This window comes from Dermacentor andersoni, chromosome 4, assembly GCF_023375885.2.
Source record: "Dermacentor andersoni chromosome 4, qqDerAnde1_hic_scaffold, whole genome shotgun sequence".
Taxonomy (NCBI): Eukaryota; Metazoa; Arthropoda; class Arachnida; order Ixodida; family Ixodidae; genus Dermacentor; species Dermacentor andersoni.
This window is the reverse complement of record NC_092817.1, coordinates 220135049-220160534: the sequence shown is the minus strand read 5'-3', so window position 1 is coordinate 220160534 and position 25486 is coordinate 220135049. Positions and strand designations below refer to the sequence as shown.

Below are 25486 nucleotides of genomic sequence, written 5' to 3'. Positions count from 1 at the left end.
TCTGTACATAAAAAAAAAAAGCTGAGGCACTCTCTTGACCGTTGGGTGAGCGCAAAGCACCATTGACTGTTTTTTGTTCTTCTTCGTAGCCGTCCATGCTTGTTTTGCCATCATGTCCACCGCCGTAAGGGTTCTGCGGCAGGCCGTCGGTCAAGCAGCAAAAGCATTGCACCTGGAGCCCTTCAAGAGAGTGACGGTCAGAATTGACCCGTTTCACAGCAATGCGACTCCGGTGAGGTGGGTCACTACAGCTCGCGACCGGCTGCGCGCGATCCTTACTGAGGCGTGCGCCGCGAATTGCATGCATGGTCACGAAGGCCGCATGGAGCGGCCGAAGTGGCCATATTAGACGCACCCATATGCCGGGTTTTCGACGCAGGATCGGATAGTTAATTCAGTGCCTGCCAAACATATCACTCCACCTGTGCAAGCTAGACCACCCTCCCCGGAGTTGCAGTTGGCGTTAGGCTCCCTCCTGCGTTATTCGAAATGTCATTCAGCTTTTTGCTAGCGCTGGGAATACTGTGACAAGTGATGACTGTTGTGCTGCCTTAAACGTCGCTTTTGCGAAATCGTTTTCTGATTGTTCTTTTGATGTGGCCCCTGAAGTGCTTAAAGGTATAGTGAATAAAAAATTTGTCGCCGAGATTTCTGTCTCCAGTGATAGCTGTTGCACCGAGAGCGACCAAAACAACACTCTTTCTGAGTAGAAGTGAGCGAAAAGTAATTATTTTAGTGAATATTTCTCAAATCACAGCACCTACCGGCCTCCTCCGAAAGCTCTGGCAAAACCGGATATCACGTCACGTTTACCCACCTCGAGGCCCATGGGCACGTTGCAAGTGCTAGGCGGCGCCCTGTCTTTCCGACCCCTAGCGCCATCTGACGAATAGTTGCGCGAATGTGGTAGGATTACTCGCGGCGTCAGCAGCCCGCGCTGCGTGTTTGGCGTCCTGTCAAACGGTAGCGATGGCGCGAAACAGCGTGCCGATATTATTTTAACCGGGTTTCGGGAATTACAAGATCTTCATAGCTTTTTTAGGGAAAAGAATTTAGAGAAAGGAAGTCGTCTATTTGAAGTGGGGCACGTCTACGGCGTGAGCGAAGTGCTGAACTCGCACTGATCGGAAGTGGCTGCTAGGTTTATTCCGCAAACGAAAAATAATGCACCAGCGAGATGCGTGAAGCTCAGCTTAAGTTACTTCGTTATCTATGGTGTGGACGCATGAAATTATAGGCGACATTGATTCTTGAAGATCGGCGACAGCAGACAAATCCTAGCGGGGAGCTGCGATTGCCGTGCTGGTATCGCAGGGAAGTGCAAGGACGCCGCGGTAGTTTCCCTGTACATACAGGACGGCAAATACGAATCCAAAACATTTCATCCAAGAACGTGGGGCGTACGAACGACTCGTAAGACCTACCAGAGGTATTCTAACGTTGCTCTCCCCAAACACAAAAAAAGGGGATGAACTTACCAGTTGTTAGACTACGCTGGGAAAATATTTTCGCCCAAGCTACTGGAAGCGCGATACTTTTATGTTGCGATTTTTCATTGCGTGCAAAGGAGGTTCCAATAAACCACGTTGTCAAAAATTTTGGTGATCTCACCTGCCCCTTCGTTGATATGCTGGGCGCAGAAGGGTGTATGCCAGCTCAGCCGGCTGCAACCCCTCCTTAAATCTCTCAGCAAGCCCTAGCGCTGTTTGAATGGGAGAGGATTGGGAAAGAGTTCCACATCTTTACTGCGGTGTAGTGTGGGAACAAACTACTTTGTTTGCTGCATATCCTGGTACGCACTGCAGGCAGTGAAAAGCAAAGAATTCAGCGTTATAACGCAATTGGCATAACGCCGGAACATAAAACAGCTTATGCCGTCGGACGAGCGCTATCCAGTGTTGACGCCGTTCTGGTTCATGTGGTCGGCTTGGAAACCTGCAAAACTTTGTTCCTCGTGAGTTGGTGTACGTGCTGTTGCAGCCCACTACTCAACAGCTCGGACTGCACTTCGGCATTGCTCAGAAAAGGCAACAGCTACGCGCGAAACAGTGCACATACAGGCTTTCCGAACGCAAGCGAGCCGGTCGTATCCTGCCGGTTCCGCGCTCACCGCCGCGAGGGGCGCCCTAGTAGGCGCGGGAACTACGTGCGCAACCTGCCTATTGCGAGCGATCGTCCACACTGAGCGCGCGAAGGGGCGAGTTGACGTTTGCAGCAACGCGCTTTCTTTGTTCCACCGTCCTATTCGTACCGCTTCCTCGTGTGAGCTGTTCGAAAACCTCGTCTTTCATCTCGTGGATTTGTGGTTTGATGTGTGGAGCAGCCGTGTCAACGCCGCAAAATGCCGTGGGTCTGCTGTGCGCATGTGAAAACGGCAGGCAGCGGTAGTCTTTTTCTCGCGTACTCGTTCACGCTGTAGTTTTGCGCACAGGTGCCGTTTGACCGTAATTTGTCATTTCTACGACGTTCTGAGCCAGATGTTTGGCCAATTCTGCCAGAATGAATCGAAATCCGCATCGTCTGAAGATAGTCTGAAGCGACGGCTGACGAAAAAAAAATTGCTGACATGAGACTGGTGGCGCCATCTCGTGTGCACCAAGGGAAGGAGTGCTCGGCTGCGATGAAACAACGGGATGCTGAAACCGCTGCGCATGTACTCGTTCACTCCGTCAGTAACAAGACGTTTCCCGCTTACAGAGGCGCATTTCAGTTACTGCACATGCCTGGCTTCAATCCTCACCCGTTGCTTCATCGCATCTATTCTCAAAACAGCTACTTGCGCGCATCAAGCACCTGCCGCGCGAGATGATGATGATGATGAAAAACGTTTATTTTCTCTATTTTGCAGTGATTTTTGCGGCTGCAGATGGAGTCTTCCATCTTCTCTCCAGGGTCGGTTCCCCTAGTCCAGGGCTCCGCTGAGGGTAGCTGCCCTGCGTGCACGCCTTACTAGTCCTTGTTGGACTTTCAGGATGTCGCTGGATAGCATCCTCTCCCACTGTTCCGCACTCGGGTTTTTTATTATGGCTAGCCCATCTATTTTCTGGCAAGCCCATGTGGTATGGTATAGGGTTGGTTTGTCTCCACACCATGGGCACTTGCTCTCGTACTGCGTGGGGTAGATCTTACTTAGCATGTTTAGGCACGGGAATGTTCCCGTTTGTAGCTGCCGCCATGCTACGGCGTCTTCTCTATTTAGTTGTTTGTGAGGGGGCGGGTATTTTCGTCTGATGCCGCGCGAGAGTCGGCAGCCGACTGTTATGCTCACGCCGCCGGCCACACCTGCTCCGAGGGCGTAGGTACAGGGAAGGTCTACACGCGTCAATATCTTCAACGATTTCTACGTTTTTCTTTTTTTTTTTTTTGTACAGTGTGTACTCACGACACCTGTATTGTGCATTGGTGGCTTTCATGTTTTACGCGCTAGCAGCTATCCATCCAAGCGGGCGGAGCAAGCCGCTTTGCGCGGAACGCTGAGTAAATTCCTTACGTCGCCTGACATTGCATAGCCTGAGGCATAAGCGTCCTCGCTCTGTTGAAGCCAAACATGGCAAAGCGTTTGCGTGAGTGAATCACGCTGGGCGCACCGCCACGCATGCAAAACTGTCAATGAGGCGTGCGCCTCTGGTCTAGCTAACTCATTCGTGACAGGTGCGAGCTTGCGATCCGAGCCGCCGCAACCGCGTTTATATCTGGTGTCCACCTATGATGCCGCCCCTGATCTCTCGAGGCGAACGCGTGTACATGGAATGCACAGTGTAAACACCACTTTGCTGGTCCAGGCTCTCTCGGCACCGCGGAGGGGGACTGCTGCGGCGGGTCGTCGTCAATTTCGCTTGACGACGCGGACGGATCGTAGGCATACGCCTTTATCGTTCGTGGTCGTTCAGTAGGCCGCTCATCCAAGTCGGAGTCATAAGTTCCGCTCATGCTATCGCTCTCACTAGAACTTTGCATATTGCACTGCGCAGCGCGAGGAAAACAAAACTGCGCAGCCGGCCAGCTCGCTCCGCGGCTGCTGGGGGTAGGTGTGACGTCAGATCCGCCGGCTTGTTGTCGGGAGCGCTTTGCGAGTGACGCGGTGGCCGCTCATAGAGAGTCAAAAATAAAGCCATCCGCTCAAAAGTAACCCGAATAATGACTATATACTATAGCAATCGTGTCTTAGGAATGCAATTGTGGGGCTTTCTCTATATTCTTCGATTTTTATTCTGTATCCCTTTAAGCGTGATTTTTTCCCCAGTGGACCCCATTGTCGCCGGTTTCACAGGTATTGGACATTAATACAGGGCCTCAAGTTATCGTCTAGTTGCGGTGTTGACCACATTAATTCAAAGTTTTTGAAAAATACTGCTGTTTATTCCAGCGTATACTTAGCGCACCTTTTCACCCAGTCTGTTGAACACTCCACAATGCCGGCTGATTGGAAGGTAGCGAGAGTGGTTCCATTCTTCAAACAAGATAATGCGAATTCTCCTCTTAACTGCAGGCCTGTTTCATTATCAAGCATTCCCTGTAAACTTCTAGAGCACATTATATATTCTAATCTCATTTCTTTTCTTGAAAGCAACTCTTTCTTCAGGTCTTGTCAGCATGGTTTTCGAAAGAATTTTTCTTGCGTGACTCAACTCTTTCACTAATATCTTAGCATCGTCTTTACATAGTGGTTTGCTAACCGAATGTATCCTTCTAGGCTTTTGATAAGGCTTTTGATAAGGTGTCACATCAATTACTCCTTAAAATTAGTTCTCTGAATATTGGCCCCAATCTTTTCAAATGAATTTAATGTTGCTTGACTAACCGCTCTCAATTTGTATCAGCTAACAACTCATTATCACCTTGTGCCGTAACATCTGGTGTTCCCGAAGGTTCTGTTTTGGGCCCTTTACTCTTTCTAATTTATATTAATGACCCTCCGATTGGAATTAACTCTTCCCTTAAGCTTTTTGCTGATGACTGTGTTCATTTTCGTGCAATAAATGACCATAACGATAGTTGTGCCCCTCTGATCTTGACAACGTGTTGAATTGGTGTGAGCGATAGTGTATGATTCTTGACCCGTCTAAGTGTAAAGCTATATCCATCTCATGCCAATCTAATCTGTCCAGAACATTCGGTTACAAGATTAATGGAGTTTCACTTGAGAGTGAACTATTTTATAAATATCTTGGTGTTCACATTGCTAACTTATCCTGACGCATGCACATCGAATATGTCACTAACAATGTGAACCACACCCTTGGCTACATGTGCAGCAGCTTCTTTCAAGCTCCACCCCATCTGAAGTTACTTTTGTATCAAACACTAATATGGCCTAAGCTAGAATATGCATCATCCATCTGGGATTCTGTACAACTCACTTCAATCGAGGCTATAGAATGTGTTTAGAATTGCTCAGCTCGCTTCATCCTTTCGAATTATCCTCGCATAGCTAGTGTTTTTTTAATGAAATCAAAACTTGGTTCAGCTAATCTTGCAGTTCGCAGAAAAATTGCATGCCTTAGTCTTTTCCACAGCATTTTTTTTCATGACCAAACCCAGACACTAAAACATAAATTTTTTTCTTCAATCCAGTCATATATGTCGTCACGTGTTGATCATCTGCATAAAGTTGATCATCCCTAGCTGCAAAACGAATGTGCTTTTTAAGTCTTTCGTAGCTAAGACTAGCACAGAGTGGAACCACCTTCCACCTCTTATTGCCTGCATTAAAGACACGCCATCCTTCAAGACAGCCATCACCAAGCACATCATTGAACAGGCATTTGCATTATAATTTTCGATTTGTGCTTGTACTTTCTTTTTTTCACCCACTCCCTCTGTAATGCCCCTCTTGGCCCTAAGGATATTGTAATAAATAAATAAATTGGTGTGTTCATGCATTTATTCGCTCAAATATCAAAATATCCAGCTGCCCACTGTTGCGATGTAAGTTCAGATTCGGTTTTGCATTTGTTTCTTTCCCCAGAGAGGCGTTGTTTCAGCTGGAAAAGAACTAGGAAGCTTACCAGCAAGTATACAACCTTTATGATGAGCAACATGGCAACAAGGAACGTCAAGGAGAAATCAGAGAGGTTAAGATAATCTCATGGGTGGCGGAAATAAAAAAGAAACCTGCTATGAGTAACTACTTGAGAGGAAAACGAAATAACGAAATCGGGAGAGAAACAATTTATGATAACTCAAAGGGAAGCTCTTTACTTTTTGAAGCGAGATCAGGAAGAAGAAGTATGTGCTTGCTGCGTAAAAGCTAGGGAAACAATGGAGCACGTTTTATTAGAATGTGAAGATATCTGCAAAGCGGTCGATTTAGGCACCTCTGGCCTTCTTGAAGCCCTTGGCTTCAGCGAGAGCAGGGGGAGAGTAAACATGCCTGCAATAGAGAATAATTAGAGATGATTGAAAGATCGGTGGAAATAGGGAAACGACGAACAATGAAGGCATACGAAAAAGTTCACAGTAGGGGTTCAGAAAGTTTGCATATAGGAATTTATCGTTTTTTCCCCCTTTTTTAGCCTAGGTAGGACATTAGGCAATAAAACAAGAGCTTGGTGGCGCAACCCACCACCCCGTTCTGAAGGGGATGCTCATAGCATTCATATATTTCTAATGACTGAGGAATATGGAATAAAGTAAATGGGCTGGAAAAGTGTTCGGATATTTGTACAGGAAATACATTGACTCACAGTGAAGGCAAAGAACTGGGAAGCTTACCAGCAAGTACGTTACCGGTATAGTGAGCAACATGGCAACAAAGAACAAGCAGAAAGTCAAGCTGAGAAGACAATCTCATGGGTAGCGGCAATGGAAAAGAAACCTGCTTATGAGTAACCACTTAAGAGGAAAAAACAAAATCGGGGAAAGAAACAGTTTATGGTAACTCAAATTGAAGCTCTTTACTTCTCGAAGCAAGAACAAGATGTCTTAGAACACACGCTTATAAAGCGAGATACAAGGAAGAAGCATGTGTTTGCTGCGGTAAAGCTAGGGAAATGATGGAGAATGTTTTATTAGAGTGTTTTAGTTGAACGTCTTTACGGTACGCTCCACTCCGAGCGGCCCCGCTAAGCCACAGCGGAGCGGCGGCGACTTGCAATTGCGGCACAAAGCGGCTGAGAATGGCAGGATGATGCACTTTACAGAGCAATGTTCTGTAAATTTTACACGGCAAAAGAGCCGTATGGGGAATTTTCAGCCAAAGCCGGATATACGTGGCCTGTGTGGATGGTGTGGTAGTGAAAGACATGCTGACAATGAATGTAAATACCTGCGCACAGTGTGCTACAGGTGCGGCAAACGAGGCCACCTGAGCTGAATGTGTCAGTCAACCACATCTGGCCGCCGACAGCAGAGGTCATACACAGATGGATGGTGTCGGGGTTCGTACGCAATGACAGCTGAAGACAGAGCAACCTCGGACGATAACGGGGCCCTATACACAATAGAGGCTGTTTATCAAGAGGCCAGCATCCGCAAGGTTAAACCAATTTACAAAGTCATCAGCTGGAACAACGTCGCTCTAACAGTGCTGGCGGGCATGGGATCACCTGTAAGCATAATTTCAGTAGAAGTGGCTGCCATTTCGGAAAACGCAGCTAAAGCTGTCCTGCCTATTGGGCAAACTTCCAGTGCTTGGACAACTAAGCATGACGGCCATGTGCGATGGGAAAGATATTCCTGACACGGTCATAGTGGTCAACAGCCAAGGACCGTCGCTATGTGGCAGAGACGATAAACACTTTTAACGAGGTCGGTGTGCCCCAGCTGAGGAATTTGGTCACGAGTGTGCAACCAATCAAGTCCAATGGAGCGAACACGGAATTAGAAGCACTATTCAGTGAGCATGCTGATGTATTTGCTCAAGGTCTTGGAACTTTCCAAGGGACCACCGTGACATTTCAGTTAAAAGAAAATGCATGTCCGTGGTTTTTCAAGGTCCGTACGGTACCTTATGCTTTGACAGAGATGTTGGAAGCGTTGGACCAGCTAGTTGCAGAAGACGTCCTTATGCCGGTGAAAACAACAGGGTGGGCAACACCGCTTGTACCCATTTTAAAGAGTGGTGGGTCGCTCAGAATTAGCGGGGATTTTCAGATGACAGTCAATCTGGCCACAGTGACTAACCAGTATCCTTTGCCACGAGTGGATGACATTTTTGCAAAGCTGAACGGCGGGGATGTTTTCACGACATTGGACCTATGCTAGACCTACCACCAGTTACCACTGGATGAGGATGCCCAGAAGATAGTGATCCTTAACACTCAAAAGGGCCTTTTCTGCTTTAAACGACTACCTTTTGGCATAAGCTCTGCACCAGCCACATTTCAGAGACAGATGGACGGGCTGCTGGGTGATATTCCAGGCATGCAGGTATATCTGGATGATGATATCATCGCGGTAAAGGAGAACGACATGTAACGGCTATGCAAAGTCCTTCAGAGACTATGGGAGTATGGTCCCCGATTGCATAAGGAAAAATGCTAATTTCGGCAAAGCGAAGTCACATTTCTTGGCCATCGTATTGACGTTAACGGACTGCTGCCAAAGGACAAGAACATAAAGGCCGTTCTCGAAGCGCCAGAACCCACTTCGGTGAGCGAGCTGAAAGCCTTCTTAGATCTTGTAAATTATTACGGCAAGTTCCTGCTGAATCTAGCCACCTTGCTGGCTCCCCACTACACCCTTCTCGCGAATGGAGCCAGGTGGCAGTGAAAGCAGGAACACAAAGAATGTTGTCGGCAAGTTAAGGAGGCAATGGAGGCTTCCAAGTTCCTGGCCCATTTTGATCCTGATAAGCCGTTGCGGCTTGAGTCCGATGCGTCACCAGTTGGAATAGAGCTGTCTTGTCCCACCACATCAATGGTGTTCCGTTTGGGTTCCTCTCCAGGAAGCTCACAAGGGCAGAATGTAATTACTCGCAGATGGTATAAGAGGCTCTAGCACTCGTGTTTGGCGTTGCATGGTTTAAGCACTACCTGTACGGACATCAGTTCGTCCTAGTGAGGGACCACAAACCTCTGACTGGTTTGTTCAATCCAAGGAAGGCGATACCACCACTGGCGGTCACCAGAATTCAGCGTTGGGCCTTGTTCCTCGGCAACTACAGCTATGCGTTGCAGTACCGTAAGGGCAGTGAGCATTCAAATGCCGATGCCCTCAGCTGATTGCCACTGCTGGCTACAGAGCCCCGAAATCGCCATCACGGCGCATAGGAGTACGTTTTGTTTTCCCAAGGCCTGGAAGGAACGACAATATGTGCCTGAGAGGTGAAACAAGAGACCGGTGAAGACACCACTCTTAACAGGTCAGACAATCGATTTTAAAGGGGTGGCTGCTGTTTCGCCCACAGGATCACGAGGACTACCGACTGTATTTCAACAGAAGGATGGAACTGGCTGTAAGTGACAGTTGGGTATATTGGGGGCATCGCATTGTTTTACCCTTGGCGGCAAGAAGACGTGCACTAAGCCTGCTACTTGAAACTCATCCCGGTATGCTTTCCATGAAGAATACAGCCAGGACGCTATTTAGGTACCCGGGACTAGACTCTGAGATTGAGCGACTGGTGAGATCATGCTATGTTTGTGCGCAGGCTTCTGTAATGCCACCTGTACAGGCACCGACGATGTCGCTGGCGACCGGGGAAAAATGGAGCCGTCTGGACAATGATTTTGCAGGTCCATTGGATCGACACGTGGTCTTGGTAAGTGTAGACTCGGAAACAAAATGGATTGTAGCAGATCCACTGAAGGTTGCCACGTCGGAAACCACGGTCAGAGCACTAAGCTTGATATTTGCACGGTTTGGACTTTCAAAAATGTTTGTGTCTGACAATGGACCACAACTTGCGGGCATAGTCTTCCGCGAGTTCCTGGCACGTAACAAGATACAACTCACAACAGCACCCTGTCACCCACTATCTAATGGGTTAGCCAAAAAAGCGGTGCACACAATCAAGGAACGACTAAAGAAAAATCTGGGAAAGGACTTGAAAACACGGTTGGATTGTTTTTTGCTCAGGTACCGTTGAACACTCTGGGAGGATGGCAAGTCACCGGCAGAACGTTTGCTGGGTTACCAGATTAGGACGAAAATAGACTGCATCACGCCCCAAGAAAAATCGGCAGATGGCTTGCCAACAGCAAGTACGAGAAAACTTAATACAAGTGAACTAGTCTGGATGCAAAGTCAACCAAGGGAACAGGCTGGCTTCAGAAGGATACTGCACAATAGATCACATCCATGTAATCAATCAGGTAATCGAGAAATCAGCAGAGTACAATCTAACTGTCTACATGGTTTTCATACATTACGAAAAGGCATTTGATTCAGTGGAGATACCAGCAGTTATAGAGGCACTATGCAATCAAGAAGTAAGAGTTGGCTTACATAAATGTCTTGGAAAATATCTACAAAAATCCCACAGCTACCCTAATTCTTCGCAGGAAAAGTAGGAAGATACCTATAAAGAAAGGGGTCAGACAAGAAGACACAATCTCTCCAATGTTATTCACTGCATGCTAGGAAGAAGTATTCAAGCTATTAAGTTGGGACGGCTTAGGGTTAAGGATCAACGGCGAATAGCTTGGCAACCTTCGGTTTGCAGATGACATTGACCTATTCAGCAACACTGGCGACGAGTTACAAAGAATTATTGAGGACCTTTGCAGAGGGAGTGTGAGAGTGGGGTTGAAGATTAATATGCAGAGAACAAAGATGATGATCAATAGCCTGGCAAGGGAGCAAGAGTTCAGGATCGCTAGTCAGCCTCTAGAGTATGCGAAGGAATGCATTTACCTAGGACGATTACTCACAGGGTACTCTTATCATGAGAAGGAAATTTACAGAAGAATAAAATTGGGTTGGAGCGCATACGGCAAACATACTCAGACCCTTATGGGAAGCTTGCCATTATCACTAAAAAGAAAGGTGTACAGTCAATGCATTCTACCAGTGCTTACATATGGGGCAGAAACTTGAGGACTGACAAAGAAGCTCGAAAACATGTTAAGAACTGCACAAAGAGTGATGGAACGAAGAATGGGAGGATTAATGTTAAGAGATGGAAAGAACGGTGGGGATCAGAGAGCAAATGGGCATAGCCAATATTCTAATCTACATTAAGGGAAAGAAATGAAGCTGGGCAGGTCATGTAATGCGTCGGTAATACGCAGTCGAGGATGGCAAAAGACTAGGTGGGGTGATGAAATTAATAAATTCGCAGGCACAAGTTGGAATTCGTTGGCGCAGCGAGGGTAATTGGAGATCGGAGGGAGAGGCCTTCATCCTGCATTGGGCCTAAAATAGGTTTATGATGTTGATGATGATGGGGGTACAGCTGCTAGGTGCTGTTCTTCTTTCTTGTTACTTCTGGCCACCAGCGCTCCCTGTCACTGCTTGAATATATTTACTTGAAGAAGGCCACAATGTGTGCTGCTCGCTATATGTGTTGTAAAGTGAAGCTTTCTTTGCAAACCCTCCCAAACTTTGCTCAGCATGGCTGCTGCCAAATAGCTAACACAGTGGTTCGTAAAACTAATCATGTGTGTAGTCTCGTGTACTGCCCCTACATATTTGTCTGTGGCCCACTCTGTTCTCTGCAGAAGCGGAAAAAAAAATATATATATGTATGTATATCTACACTGCAACAAGTACACACCTCCAAGTGCATGATTAAAGCAAAGCGTTCTATGCCTAATTCACTGGTGTTTGGCATGTCTGCTCTGTTGGTTTCATGCCAAGAAAAGTGACTAGACCACAGTAAAGTGGTTTGCCAGTGTCATAGCATAGTGAGCCGATTCCAGACAGTTGTGGGGGTCACATGGAGGGAGTCTTGTGAGGCCCGTGCATAGTTGCCGCGCTGCAAAACACTGCATGCAGAATATGAACAATCACAAAGCATTTCATTAACTGCTACATAAAAGCTTCACTTCACAAAGGTTTCCGTATGTGCATTGGATCTGCATAACTTCTTAATGCCCTAGGATTCTTGGGGTACTTTACGCACTTTACGGGGGCTATGTATATGTTTCTATCTGTCTACCGTATTTACACGATTGTAAGTCGACTCGAATGTAAGTTGAGCCCCCATATCGCGTGTGACAGGAAAAAAAAGAAGAGCATACCCGAGGGCGCATTTGATAACTAAAATTTATTAGTAGCTGACATGGTCACAGGACCACTCGTCTTCACTTGTGCCATTGTCCTCACTAGTGCTGCCATCGTCATCGCTGCTATGGTCCCACAGCACATCATCGTCCAGCGAAATTCCACATTTGGCAAACGACAGCACTACGACATCTTGTGGAACAGCAGCCCACGCCAAATGCACCAACCACATGTAGCCATCAGGGAGGCTCTTTTGACAGATCCGGTTGGCGTAAGCTCGTGGTCTTCTGCCACCAGCCACTCGTACTCATGGCGGAGCAGGTCCTTAAAAGGTGAAGATCCGAGCTTGTTTCATGACCACGTCGCACTTCACTGGCAGGGACCAATCGTGCATTTCAGCGACGTTCGCCGCAAGCTTGGCCTACAGCTACGAAAAGTGTCCAGACTTCGGCCCGTGGGAAATTCTTCCCTCGCCGCCACAGGTGAAAATTTTGCATCGCTGCAGTTGCCACTCCCGCACCACCCGTTCAGAAACATTGAACTTGCAGCCCGCTGCATAGTGATTTCTTTCTTCGACGTAAACGATGGCAGCCCTCTTGAACGCTGCTGTGAATGAGCGCCGAATGTTTAGTGGGCCTGGAAGCACTGAGGAAGCATGGTAGTAGCACGTAGCCGGCAGTCAAATCGAATAATCAAATCGAATCGAATAAGTCAAATTGAATACAGGTAAAAAGAAACATGTGAGCGGTGTCTGCTCTTCCATGAACTATTGATACTGCCCGCAAGCGCCGCCATTCATAGGGTGCAGCCGTGAATGGAACAGCAGCACTTCTATCAACCACCGACACCCCCCCCCCCCCCATGAGTGTTGTGTGCACTGTAAAACTCAAAAATATTTCAAAACCCTTCCGAAAAGCGAACAAACACACAGGATAGCGAAAAGCTACGGGTAGGGCCATAGAGCAAACATAAAATTGTAACTACATTGTAGCTCCCCTAATATCTTGTTGGTCTCGCTTTTTTGGCAGTGCCATGTTTTGGTTTTGATTGTAAGTCGACCCCCCACTTGAGATTTTCAAATTAAAAAGATAGGTCGACTTACAATTGTGTAAATACGGTATGTATGTTTGTTTGTATCTATCCATTTTCCTGTCTAATGGGTCACTGGGTAGTTCGTGGTCGAATGGGCAGCACATAGGGCTGCAGTGCGCAGGTAACAGAGTTTGAAACCAACCATCGGACCAATATGGGTCACTGAGCATGTGGCAGTTTATACATACATGCCGCTCTTCAACGAACCTCTTTCACGCCAACACGGGTCACTATATACGTGGGAACCGGTAGGTACTGCTGTTTGAAGAAACTCTTTGACACTGACTTGGGTCACTGTGTATGCACCACTGTGCTAGTCTCCAAGAACCTCTTTGAGGCCAACTTGGGTCACGGGGTATGTGCCAGTAGGTGTGTGTCGCTCTTCAATAAACGCCTCTGACGCCAACGTGGGTAACTAGGCACGTGCCAATGGGAATGCGGCTCTCTTCATTGACAATAAAGATCCCTAAAATTTCTTCATTGCTGAGTGGAATCGAGCCCATCTCATAAGGGTTCCTCAAGGATAGCAGCCTGACAAATTAGCAGGCTGTGCCACAAACGCATTGGGTAAGTGCCTATGTGTCGCTCTTCAATGAACCTCTCGCTAACTTGGGTCACTGAGTATGTGCCACTGAGTGTGCGACAAGCGAGAGAGCAATTTTCAACGTTTGGAGGCACCGGCACACCATTCTTGTCTTGGAGTGTACACGCGGACTTGAAGGAAGCACGACAGAGGAGCCCAGCTGCTTCATGCCACTAGCGTTCGCATGCACCACTGCGCCACGCATTTGGAGACCATGTGCGGGCTTCGCAGCGGCAGCGCTAGATGGCACCAATTGTTTTTAGGGAAGGGTGAAAGAGGAGTCTTGCTGCAGTACACACCTTATATATAACCTGTTTCAATGGTGGCCCTACAAGGTGTTGCTATATTGGCTCAGTGCTAATGCAGTACCGTCGACAGTCATTGTGAGGTGATGGGTTCTGGCAAAATTTTTTTAGCTAACACATGATTTACGGTGCATATGCAGAGTTACCACTATGCATGAGCTCTTAACTGTGTTAATGCACACTGTATTTGCTGCCATTCTTGGAGGGTGCTGAAATTCCACACTAGTGTTCAGTGATGTGTGAAGTGACGCAGGGCTCCAAGATGTTTTTCTTTTCTTTATTTAGTAATGCCACCTTAAGGGGCCCCTGAACCACCCCTCAGGATTGGTGATATAGCATAGTCTGTGGGTACCATATGCTGCTGTGAACATCTCAGCTAAGTTTTGCAGTCGTACGTGGTGCATGGAGCTCGCAAGCGGATTGCCAAGTCACCTTTCTCTCAAATACGCTCTTTTCGTCAGCAGGCCCTGTCCTCACTGTCTTGTGGACGGCTTATCTCTTCATCCCCTTAGACGGTTGCCATCGGCTGAAAGCTGACATCAAGCTGCGATCGGCTACATGGTGTAAATATCGTGGCCGTCATGGAGTGCCGCCACGAGTCCACTGGCTAAGCGCACAGTGGCTTTCCGAGGACAACCGCGTTTGGCTTATGTTTAGCCCGTCGTAGACACCAAAGGCGGAAGTCATAACGTTTCCAAAATGAAATTTGAACTGGGCGCCACGGTGACATTTAGAAGGCGGAGCATTGTGGTCACGGTTCACTGGGCCGTAACCTTCGCAGTGCAAGGCATTGAAGAAAGAACAGGAGCGCAGTGGAGGCCGTGTTTGACTGCCAATAATTCCGCTTCTACTGAATGCATGGAAGTACTTTTTGCGGCAAAGTATTTCTGAAATAGCCTATTTTAACTTCAAATGCCTTCTCTTTGATAAAAAGTGGTTCAGAGCCCCTTTAAGTTGTGTCCCACTTGTTTTTGACTCGACTGGCTTCACCGCTGTTCTGCTTTAGGTAATCTTTGAAAATTTATTCTTGCCATTTGTGTTATAATTGTCATTTTGTTGCCTTTGCCACTATATTTTTTCATGTGGCAACCTTGTTTAACCTAACGCTGACCTAAATGTTGCAGATGAGTATAGCCCCTGCTTGAAGTAATACTTAAATACCACTTTATTTTCAACACTATTACAGAAAACAAGCTTGCCAAAGCCCTGTGGGGCTACTGAAGGGCAGTACATGTATACCTGTTTGAGAGAGCATGAGAGTAGGGTTGAAGATTAATATGCACAAGACAAAGGTAATGTTCAATAGCCTGTCTAGGGAAAGAGAATTCATGATCGCCAGTCAGCCTCTAAAGTCTGTGTGGGGGTACGGTTATTCAGTTCAATTACTCACAGGGGACCCTGATCAGGAGAAGGAAATTTACAGACGAATAAAAATAGGCTTGAGTGCATACAGCAGGCATTACCAAATCCTTACCACTGTCATCGAAAGAAGTGTACAATCATTGCGTTCTACCGGTGCTAACATAAGGGCCTGAAACGTGTACGTTGATAAAGAAGCTCAAGAACGATTTAAAGACCATGGAGAAAGTGATGGAATGAAAAATGTTTAGCGTAATGTTAAGAGACAGGAAGAGAGAAGTGTGAATTTGAGAGGAAATGGGGACAGCCGATAATCTAATTGACAATTAAAGAAAGAAATGAAGCTGGGGAGGCCATGTAATACGTAGGACAGGTAGCCGGTGGACCATTAGAGCTACAGTGCGAATGCCAAAGGAAAGGAAGTGCAATTTAGGATGACAGAAAATTGGGTGGGGAATGAAATTATGAAATTTGCGTCACAAGTTGAAATCGGATAGTGCAAGACGAGAGTAATTGAAGATGGCTGGGAGAGGTGATCATTCTGCAGTGGTCATAAACAATAGGCTGACGGTCATGCCTGTCTGGCAGCAAAGCAAGTAGTGTATCTATAAAAATGTTGTCTTAAGGAAAAGTACTTTCTGTGCAGGGACTTCCTATTCCACGTGAGTACATCACGAGTGCGGTTGACCAACCCTGAGTGTGCCGTCAAGACGGAAGTGTTGTGCGACCGATCAGAACCTACCATTGAGATTGCACTCTGTAAGTAGGTACCTTCCTGCTGCCAAGCTCGGGGATCTTTGTTGCTCTAGTGATTGGTCTGTGTACTTGCACGCCACTTTTGATGGCAGTGTAGATAGATGTGCAGAGCTTCAGTGAATGTTGTTGTAGCCCAAGTTATCCAGAATACGAAGGAGTAATAAGCGAATAGCAAAAACATTCTCGCAAGGGGTTGTGAGGTGCGGGGTCTTTTGCAGCGACTTGTGGTTTGAGACACCACGCTGCTGTATATGTGGTGCTGTCTGTGCTGTCGCTTTTTCTGTGTTCTGTCAGTACTTGCAGTTGCTTTTTCTGGAAATTTTGTGGATTAACATCATGAGTGCTGTGCAGCTTAGCTGAATAACCAATGTAGTCACTGCTAGTATATGAGCTAGTATATTCCTCCTAGTGAGCTATTATATGCCTGCCTACTACTAGTATATGCAAGTGCTTGCATGCCTGTGCCAAATTGTGCCTAACAAGATTTCCTGTGCCATCTCCATAAAAAACACAATTTTGTGCTTAAGTGGACCAAACTTAGCGGCTGTGCAATACGTCTCTGGCTGCAGTGGGCTGCAGACATGCGTAGCATGCACCGCCTCATGTTGTCCCTTTCTTCAAGTTTCTTGTATTCTTTGTAGTAACTTTCCAAATCATGCATCACCAGCAGGCCTACACCCACACTCTATGTTGCATGACTGAAGCAGCTTAATAAATCAAACTTTGCCTTATCTTGTTGCCGACTGATAATTCAGGCTGGACATGAACTGCCTAAAAGTCCAAATAATCGGGAGTTTGAAACATCCAAATTTACCAAAACACAAGTGACTATTTCACGAGTGGTTAAAAAAATTTGCTGCATTCTCGGATGACTACTTTTGGAATACGATCACTTTGGGGAATTTCGCCTCACTAGAGAGTTTTACCAGTGTTATATTACCATACGGTAAGTGCGCTATATGGTACGGTATTACTGTTCCGTACTAACCTACCACGATGACCGAAGATGTTTTAGCTATATGTGCGGCTCGATGCATAGGGTAACGTTACAATGATGATAGTGGCTAACATTCAGGCCTTATAGAATACAATAATTATGTGCTGAGCTCAAAATATTCATTTTGGCAAATACTAGAATATACACATTATTCTTTATGGAAATCTTGGATTACGGCAAGTGTAGACGCCAGTCACAAGGCCGGTAGCGACATTATGTGACACTGTCCTACAACGCGTAAAACTGTCCTACAACGCGTAAAACATTTTTTTTTTTACATAAGTGCTTTTGTTTAAGAAATGTATATAAAAAAGAACTGTTTGTTGTAAATTGCACCGCTGCCGACACTTTACACCAGCACATAAGTAGAATATAGGTATCTCTGCTTCCCCTCCACGTAAACTCTGCGTAACTAGGTGACACCACCAACCCGAAGTTTTTTGCCATGTTTACTGGTTTTTTTTTATTATTTTAGCTTTTTTTAATATTCTTTTTTTTTTCTCATTTGGCTTGAATATATTACTCATCTGTTACCAAGTGTATGGCCACAAGTTCAGTTCAGCTCAAGTTTATCTTCCAGTAAGAAGGACTGTCATACTTGCTGCCACTTCGTCACGTCTCGGAAGGTGAATTAAAGTTAACTTGTGCCTTGGCCCTATCACGGTGAAAAAAAGCATGCGAGACGCACACATGCATGGTGTGGACTCTGGGGCCAATGCCAGTTTTTCACTATTTTTTGGCTTGGTGCGGCTCAGCTTGCAAAACACGATGCGAGACAAGCCTTAACGACTCCTTACCGTCTATTATGCCGTACGAAAAGTCTTTCCGTAAAGTGCGTGCATGCGCAGTGCTTGGCCAGGAGAGTATTGCTGCACTTATCGTTCGGTAACTTCGCACTGTCAAAACTCTCTCAAACGCATTTGCATTTGCGAACAACAGCATTGGCACTGTTCTACAATGGCTATTGTCCATTGACGTGTCTGGTGCTAGTCACGTGAAATGTAGTAAAAGTATTCCAAAAGGGATTGTCCAAAAATAAAGCTAAAGTTTGTCAACATGTTCCTGCACGCACATACGTTTGCCTATGATCTGGTCAGTCCTTGTCTACTCAGTCTGTCAATCTCTACCATTGTCATGCTGTTGCCATAGATAGATGAAAATACAATCAATGAATGCACTGACTCTTCAGCCACATAACAGGACTTCGATGTTGTGGCGATGCCTTTTCAGCCGGCCATGAACGGACGATAAGGGTGGCACATCGAATCGAGTGTAATGCATTGCTACGAAATTGCGTCCCAGAAGGCGACCGCGCTATCGTAGCTGAATGATGACTGGCTTTCTTTAGAAACAGTCATTGACCTTGCAGACATCGAGGGTGGAGTCACCGTCATTTAAACAATGTCAAGTTGCCGGGACCTTGTTGCTATTAACACATGAGTGAACAAATGCCGGATGCACAGAACCAACACCGCGGGACTCACAAATGCTTTGCCAGGGTTTGCTTGCCCTACAGTTTGGGGTGCAGTCTGTGCTGAATTAACTAGGCTTTGCTAGTTTCAATTTTGAGGAGGTGTCATCAACATGGCTGATGACCATGCCATGGCAATGCCAGCAGCGTATCACAGCCAAAATATTGCCATTTCCACTCAACTTGGTGGTCAAATTGGCACGCAGTTATGCAGACGGTTCAGAATGATTAAACGGCATGCCTTAAGGTGTCCGAAATTTTGATCATGCTTATACATTGAAGAAGTACCGACAGAATTTTGAAGTCGAGTTAACTTGTGAGATCAATTTATGTGGACACACACACATCGTCTGCAAATATAAACGGCAAATATAGCTTAGAACATATTTAAATTAACTTTGAAGTATGTGCGCACAGCCAGTCGCAGAAGGCAGCACCTTGCAACATTGACATCAATGGACAGGGCCTGTAAACAACTGAAGAAACACTACGCCACGATAGAGTGTACAACTGTTGAGTGGTACAACTACGCCTGGCATGTTTGACGGCGACTAGTCATAAGCCTAGTCATAAAAGCCTAATCATGCCTAGTCATAAGCTTAGTCATAAAAGCCTAGTCAAGCCCAGTCATAAAAAATTTTGAGAAATGGGATGATGGGAAATATGCCCCCACGTGATAGGCAAGCAGTAGATTTAGTCTGCTCGCTTTGGTCGGTTCTGCTGAGGGGGTTTCGGAATTTGTGCACATGGTAGACATGGCAAACCCACGCCAAGGTTAGTGAAGGAATTCAAGTGTGTGAGGCAGTGGAGTCTGTGCTATGTCAGTCGCACCAAACCACCACGTGGCTGGCCGTTCAAGCAGCAGCCAAGGCTGTAGCAAATGGAAGCGTCTTGTAACTGGCATTGGGCTCAACAAACAGGGTGGACCACATCAAGGACAACTGGTTGCATTTCAGGGCGGTTTCAGGGAAATGAGGAAACCTTTAATCTTGCAAATGTGTGAAGGCAACCAAGCCACCCTTTTTATGGCAATTCATCATGTTTGGGGGTATCTTCTGGGAAATAATGTTTTTTGCCCCTGCAAACATGGGGAGGCGATCAAGCAAGCATCCAGGGTCCACAGCAACTGCTTTCCCGTGTGAAAAAAATTCATCTCATCTTTGTATCGTATGGACGGGATCCAAGAATGAAAAGAACGTTTATTCAGGAAACACGCAGGGTATATATCGTCATCGGCATTCACAGGCATGTGTTGCCGTAATCTTCGTGCTGTCAGTCAGTTCAGGCCGATACATGTGACGCATGCGTAGTCTGCACGATACATCTTTCTCTGTTTAATAGTTGGATAAAGCCGAGATACACAATGCACTTGATTGAAATTGTGGTCGTACTGCAGCCGTCTTGGCTGACGAGTTATCCGCCTAGACCGTCTTGGGATCGGTGTTGTAAGTTGAGTCGGGCTTGCTGGCACTCCAGTTGGGGATGTTACCGGCTGGTCGTCCTCGCTTTCCGGCTCATCGCTGTTGAGGTCATCTTGTCGAAATGGCTCACGCGTTGTAATTAGGTGTCTCCGATTCCGACGAAGTACTTGGTCACCTTCAGTAACAATGCGATAGGACCTAGGCGCAGCCGGTCCCACGACCTGCGCTTTGCGGGTCCATGCTTTATCTCGGATCCTCACCACATCCCCTTTTCGGAGTACTGGTAGGTCCGTTCTGTGTGTGCCAAGTTGTCTATGCTTAGACACAAAATTTTTAGGTTGCGAGCTGAAGTCTGGAAGCCTGGTTCGTAGTCTCCTGCCTTGCAACAGCTCACCCGGGGAACGACCGTGCTCCAGTGGTGTAGATCGGTAGCTGAGCAGGCCCAGCCAGAAGTCGTCGTGATTTTCTTGTGTTTTTTTCATGATCCGTTTTACTATCTGGACGCCTTTCTCCGCTAGTCCATTGGACTGTGGAAAGCCAGGACTAGATGTCACGTGCTTGAAATCATACCTGGACGCAAAGGTGGCAAACTCGTGAGACGTGAACTGGGGGCCGTTGTTACTGCATACTTCGACTGGGATTCCATATCGCGCAAAAATGCAGCTCAATTTGGCAAGGATCGTGCTCGACGTGGTGTCGCCCAGTTTTTCCACTTCCGGGAAGTTTGACTGCGCATCGAACACGCACAAGTACGAGCCTCCCCCATGCTGAAAGATATCAACGCCAACTCTGTACAAAGCGTGGCCCGGCGTTGGTCTGAGCATAAAAGGCTCGCTTGGTTGCCTGTATGCATACTTTCAGCAGACGGCGCAACTTTTCAACATCGTTTCAATATCTGCATTAATTCCGGGCCAAAACGCCAATCGTCGGGCTCGTGCTTTGCATTTGTTTATGCCCAAGTGCCCTTCGTGTATACGTTGAAGTATTTCGTTCCTCATCGACTTTGGAACAAGTACTTTGGTTCCTTTTAGCACCACTCCTTCTATTAGTGACAGCTCAGTAGCAAAAGGTTTCATGCAGCCACCAAGATTGTCGCTGCCGCTGATATAGCGCATCACTTTTTCTAACTCCGGGTCACTTGCAGTTGTGGCAACTAAGCGGTCAAGAGCTTTTCTGCTTACCAGGTCCGAGACTGCACCAACTGCGTGAACCTCTATTTCTTCTGTCGAGCCACTTGTGTCCGCTGGGTGATTGATGGGACAGTCCCAGTAGATGCTGCCGTTCTGTTCAGTGCATTCTGCCTCTCAACAGACCGGTGAGAACTCAATAGGCGTGCGTGTTTCCGCAGCGTAACGACGTTGCACTACACTATCTTACAAAATAGTGCACGTAAATCTCAATAAAAGGCGATGATTTTGGAGTGCAGGCTAATGCTATTTATTTATTTCGCAATGAAAGACACACAGCAGGACCTTTTACTAATGAACAACGCGACAAATAACTATCCCTCAAAACATCTCATCTCGTCCTGTATAGGTGCAAGACAGCAGAACAAAAATTAGCACGATAATACGCACCGCAGTTTATGGTACACAACAGCTGATTTGACGAAACAGTAGACCATGCTCCATCGGGCATACCCTGGACAGGTTTCGAGGTGAGAGTGCTGATGAATGGCAGTGGTAAGCGCAAGTGGTGCTTTGAACATTATGTTGCCGTGGGTCTGGCTCCTGAGTCTTTCTCCATGTTTAAAGGCACTGCATTTGAAATGAACGACGCATGCGGTAGCAGAAGCCCACATGCTATACTTCCTACGTGCCTCCGTACCTTTGACTTCAGGCTGGGTTACCACGTACCAAACAATTACTAATGGCCCAGCAACCATGTGGGCTTATTCCTACCCAAAAGGCACCGTGCACAAGCCCCTGGACAGCGGGAGGGGTGGCTTCAGAGTTTGCTTGCCGAGGCTAGCGGAATCGTGACGCTCCCTCCTAGATTTCTTTCCTTCCTGCATGGCTATGCACTTCTGACGCTTCCTGGCACTCTGTTTGATGCAGCTTACTTTGTGCCTGTCATTCATCTCTAGTACATGTTTTCGTAATGCTTGATGACTGAAACGTCAAAGCATTGAATGCCTGCTCCATAAACGCCCTTGAGAGATAGGGCAAATCATTTCTTGGATTGAAGTCAGGACGATTGGTGGAAAATATGAAAAATATAGAAAATAATACTGAGTGATCGGTACATTGGAGCTTAATAATCTTGGCATCATTATCCGTGTCATCTGAAGTTAGCGGTACCTGAAATAACTGTCGTGCTGTGAACATTATCTTGTCGGAAGAATGTTGGTAAAGGGTGTTTTCCTTATACAGGCAATGCACTGTTTAAAAATGACTTGTTTTCGATGTTATGAGGGGCTCAACAACCTTAGAATTTTGAGTGTAGTGTACAAGCGTTGCACTGTGTACAAAGAATGATCTTGTTTATGCGTAAAAACAATTTATTATAGAAAGCTTTGTCATAAGCAAGCATCCGCTTGCTTGGGCTAGAACTTCACTAACAGAATACAGCGAGAAGACAGTGCAAGCTGTTGGAAGAAAAAGTAAACCACTTTCAGTGGCTTTGGAATACACGACTTTGCTTGGAGAGACGGGCTACACACCTGCATTCTTTAGTATGCTCAGGAGAACCACTCGTGCAGTTCGTGCCTCAGTGGTGTCAGAGGTGATCTTCAGGCACCTTCCGCTCGGTTCAGGGGCAGAGATGAACACAGGCCCTACGGAGGTCACATAATCGAAGCACAGTAACCAAAGTCTCTTATGCTTTAGCGCTGCTCAAAGTGAAGCTTACAAACTGCACTGTCTTCAGTGAGTGGTTGTTGGCCCTGTGCAAATTTCTCTCCCATTGTCGCCTTCTTTCTAGATTGGCAGGTGCCTTAAACAGGGAATGTCTTTGTGCATTTTTTGCCTGTGCATATCCAGTCGTGCACCCTGGCGCGTAGCAGCAGTTGAGACGCTGCTTAGCACTCATGGATGCGTTAACCACGCTAAGAACACGCAACTACACGCTTCCGCCGGCCACTGTACGTGCGTGCCAAATGCAGACGCTCTCAACAGTTGCAGTAGTGAGCGATGACAGTGCCGCCGCTACGATCGCCTGTCGGCGCGGCACGCAGCCGCTTCGTTCGTTCCACTGCCCCTTCTAGTACACTGTAGTCACGAGTTTGCGTTGGCTGCCGTGCTGCTTGCATGTGCTCTCTTTCTCAGTTGTTGTTCCCATGCTGTATGCGTGACCAACTCGCTGGATGTGCTTGCACCGGTTCGAACTAAAGCCCCTGAATGGATGGATGTTATGAGCTTCCCCTTTGGGACGGGGCGGTGGGTCGCGCCACCATGCTCTTGTTATTTTGATTGCCTAATGTCCTACCTATGTTAAAGAAAGAAAAGGGAAAAACAAAACCCACAATGAATTCCCATAACCAAAGTTTTGGAACCCCTTTTGTGAACTTTGTTTCTGTGTGCCTCCGTTTTGTCATTTCCCTACTTCCACAAACCTTCCTGTCGCCTCTTACTAATCTCTGTTGTGGACATGTTTACTTTCCTCCTGCTCTTGCTGAACCCAACAGCTTCAAGGAGGCCAGTGATTCTTAAATCAACCGCTGGGCAGATATTTTGACATTCTAATACAACATGTTCCTTCACCACAACAGGCACATGCTTCCTCTTCCTTCTTATATCTCGCTTTATACGTGCATGTTCTAAGGCATCCTGATCTCATTTCAAAAAGTAATAAAGATCCCCTCCATCCATGCTCTTTTGAAAACGTGTATGGAGAGGGCTTTAGTTCGAACAAGTGCCGCATCGATCGGACGGCTGCAGCCAATGACAGCGCTGATAGCGTGGCACATAGCAAACCCGGCAGGGTGGGGCTGACGAGCAAGCCTCACCACTCCGATCATCCCGGTGCTTTTTTTCTCCCTGGTCGAGACGGTGGCACAAAAATTGGCTACAATTTGTTTCTGACATGAAATAACCCGTAAAGTGACCTCGAAAGTCTGCATGTTAGAAAACATTGCACGAAATAGTAAAATCATTGGCGTGATTTCGACTTGCAAGTGGTCAGCAATTGTCCATGTGAAGTGGCTTGCCTGGCTAGCGTGTTTTATCATCGCTGCCGACGGCGCCAGTAAAACTAATTGTACTGTCACTTATGAGTGACATAAATGTGCAGACGATAGTGTCGACGAATACAGACGTTTTATTATGAGCTGCGGACTGATCGCAAGGTCCGCCGGCCCCGGATACAAAGGCCAGTCCTATTCGCAAGTTCCGTAGACTGTCATGCCATCCCGCCACCATCAGCGAAGAGTACCGGATAACCGGCGGCGGCGCGACGGTAGCACATTTGCTTGCTTTCTTTGTGGTGGCCAGTAGGCTTGATTACCTGTTTTTGTGCAAGATGAAATTCAAAAGCAATCACACGTGCTGCGTGCCACGATGCACCAATAGAGCTGTTTAAAGTGAAGATCGACCTTGGTTATTGTTTGGGGTAAACTACAAACCCCAAACGATGTAAATAGGTCTAGATAGATGGCAACCCCATGTTACAGTCAGTGAACTTGCCCCTGCAGTTGTCAGAGTGTTAAGACTGATAGGGCTCGCACGATTTACACCCTGCGACCCTTCTCATTTTCATTGCACTGGCAGCCAAAGCGGACAAAAATAGGAATAAACTAAAGATCGTTGGGCAGCAATCTGAGATACATGACCTCGCCAGGTTCCTTGCATTGTAGCCCATGTAGGCCTGTGTGCTCGCCTGATCGCCTCTAGTCATTCTTGGACCCTTCTCAGTTGAAACTAAATTCCCAGAAAACGACTCGCTGTACTTCTCGCTTTTTTTCATTCGTAAACTTGTGTCCTTCATCATAGATCCACTTATAACCATTCAATAGTTTCAACATGCAATGTGGTGCCAAAAGGCGTGGGTGGGTGTGGGAAAGCCTGAATAAAAGTAATTTTGACACTGCACTGTTGTGAGCTTTTGTAGCAAGGGTGGCAAGGCAAGGTGCATGAACGACGCTTCAGCAATCGAATGCCCGCAGTGGACGGTCGTCAAGCCGTGGTTCGGTGCGGCCACCTGAGCTGCCTGGAAGTGCTACAAGCGGTGGGCCGTCTGGCGGGCCATGGCCAAGGCGGACAGTGACAAGTTGACGCCCCAGGCGGAACTGTTCCTGCGTGCGTACAGCCAGGTGCCCGCTTTCCGGGACCTCTTTGACGAGGAGACCTTCTACATATTCGCCACCTGCTTCGTGCTCGCCACCTGCCTCGTCGCCTTTCTCCTATCGCGCTTTGTCACCCTGCACCCCGTCGAATAATAAAATATTATGTGGCTCAA

At 46.9% G+C, this 25486-nt stretch overlaps 1 protein-coding gene across 1 annotated transcript; it reads left to right on the top strand.

The window, feature by feature from the left end:
- Positions 1-25486, top strand: mRpL53 (mitochondrial ribosomal protein L53). Its single transcript, XM_050185262.3, has 3 exons — positions 1-237; positions 16094-16206; positions 25194-25486. The coding sequence occupies exons 1-3, from the start codon at positions 113-115 to the stop codon at positions 25292-25294; spliced, it is 339 nt and encodes a 112-aa protein (XP_050041219.1). The 5' UTR covers positions 1-112; the 3' UTR covers positions 25295-25486.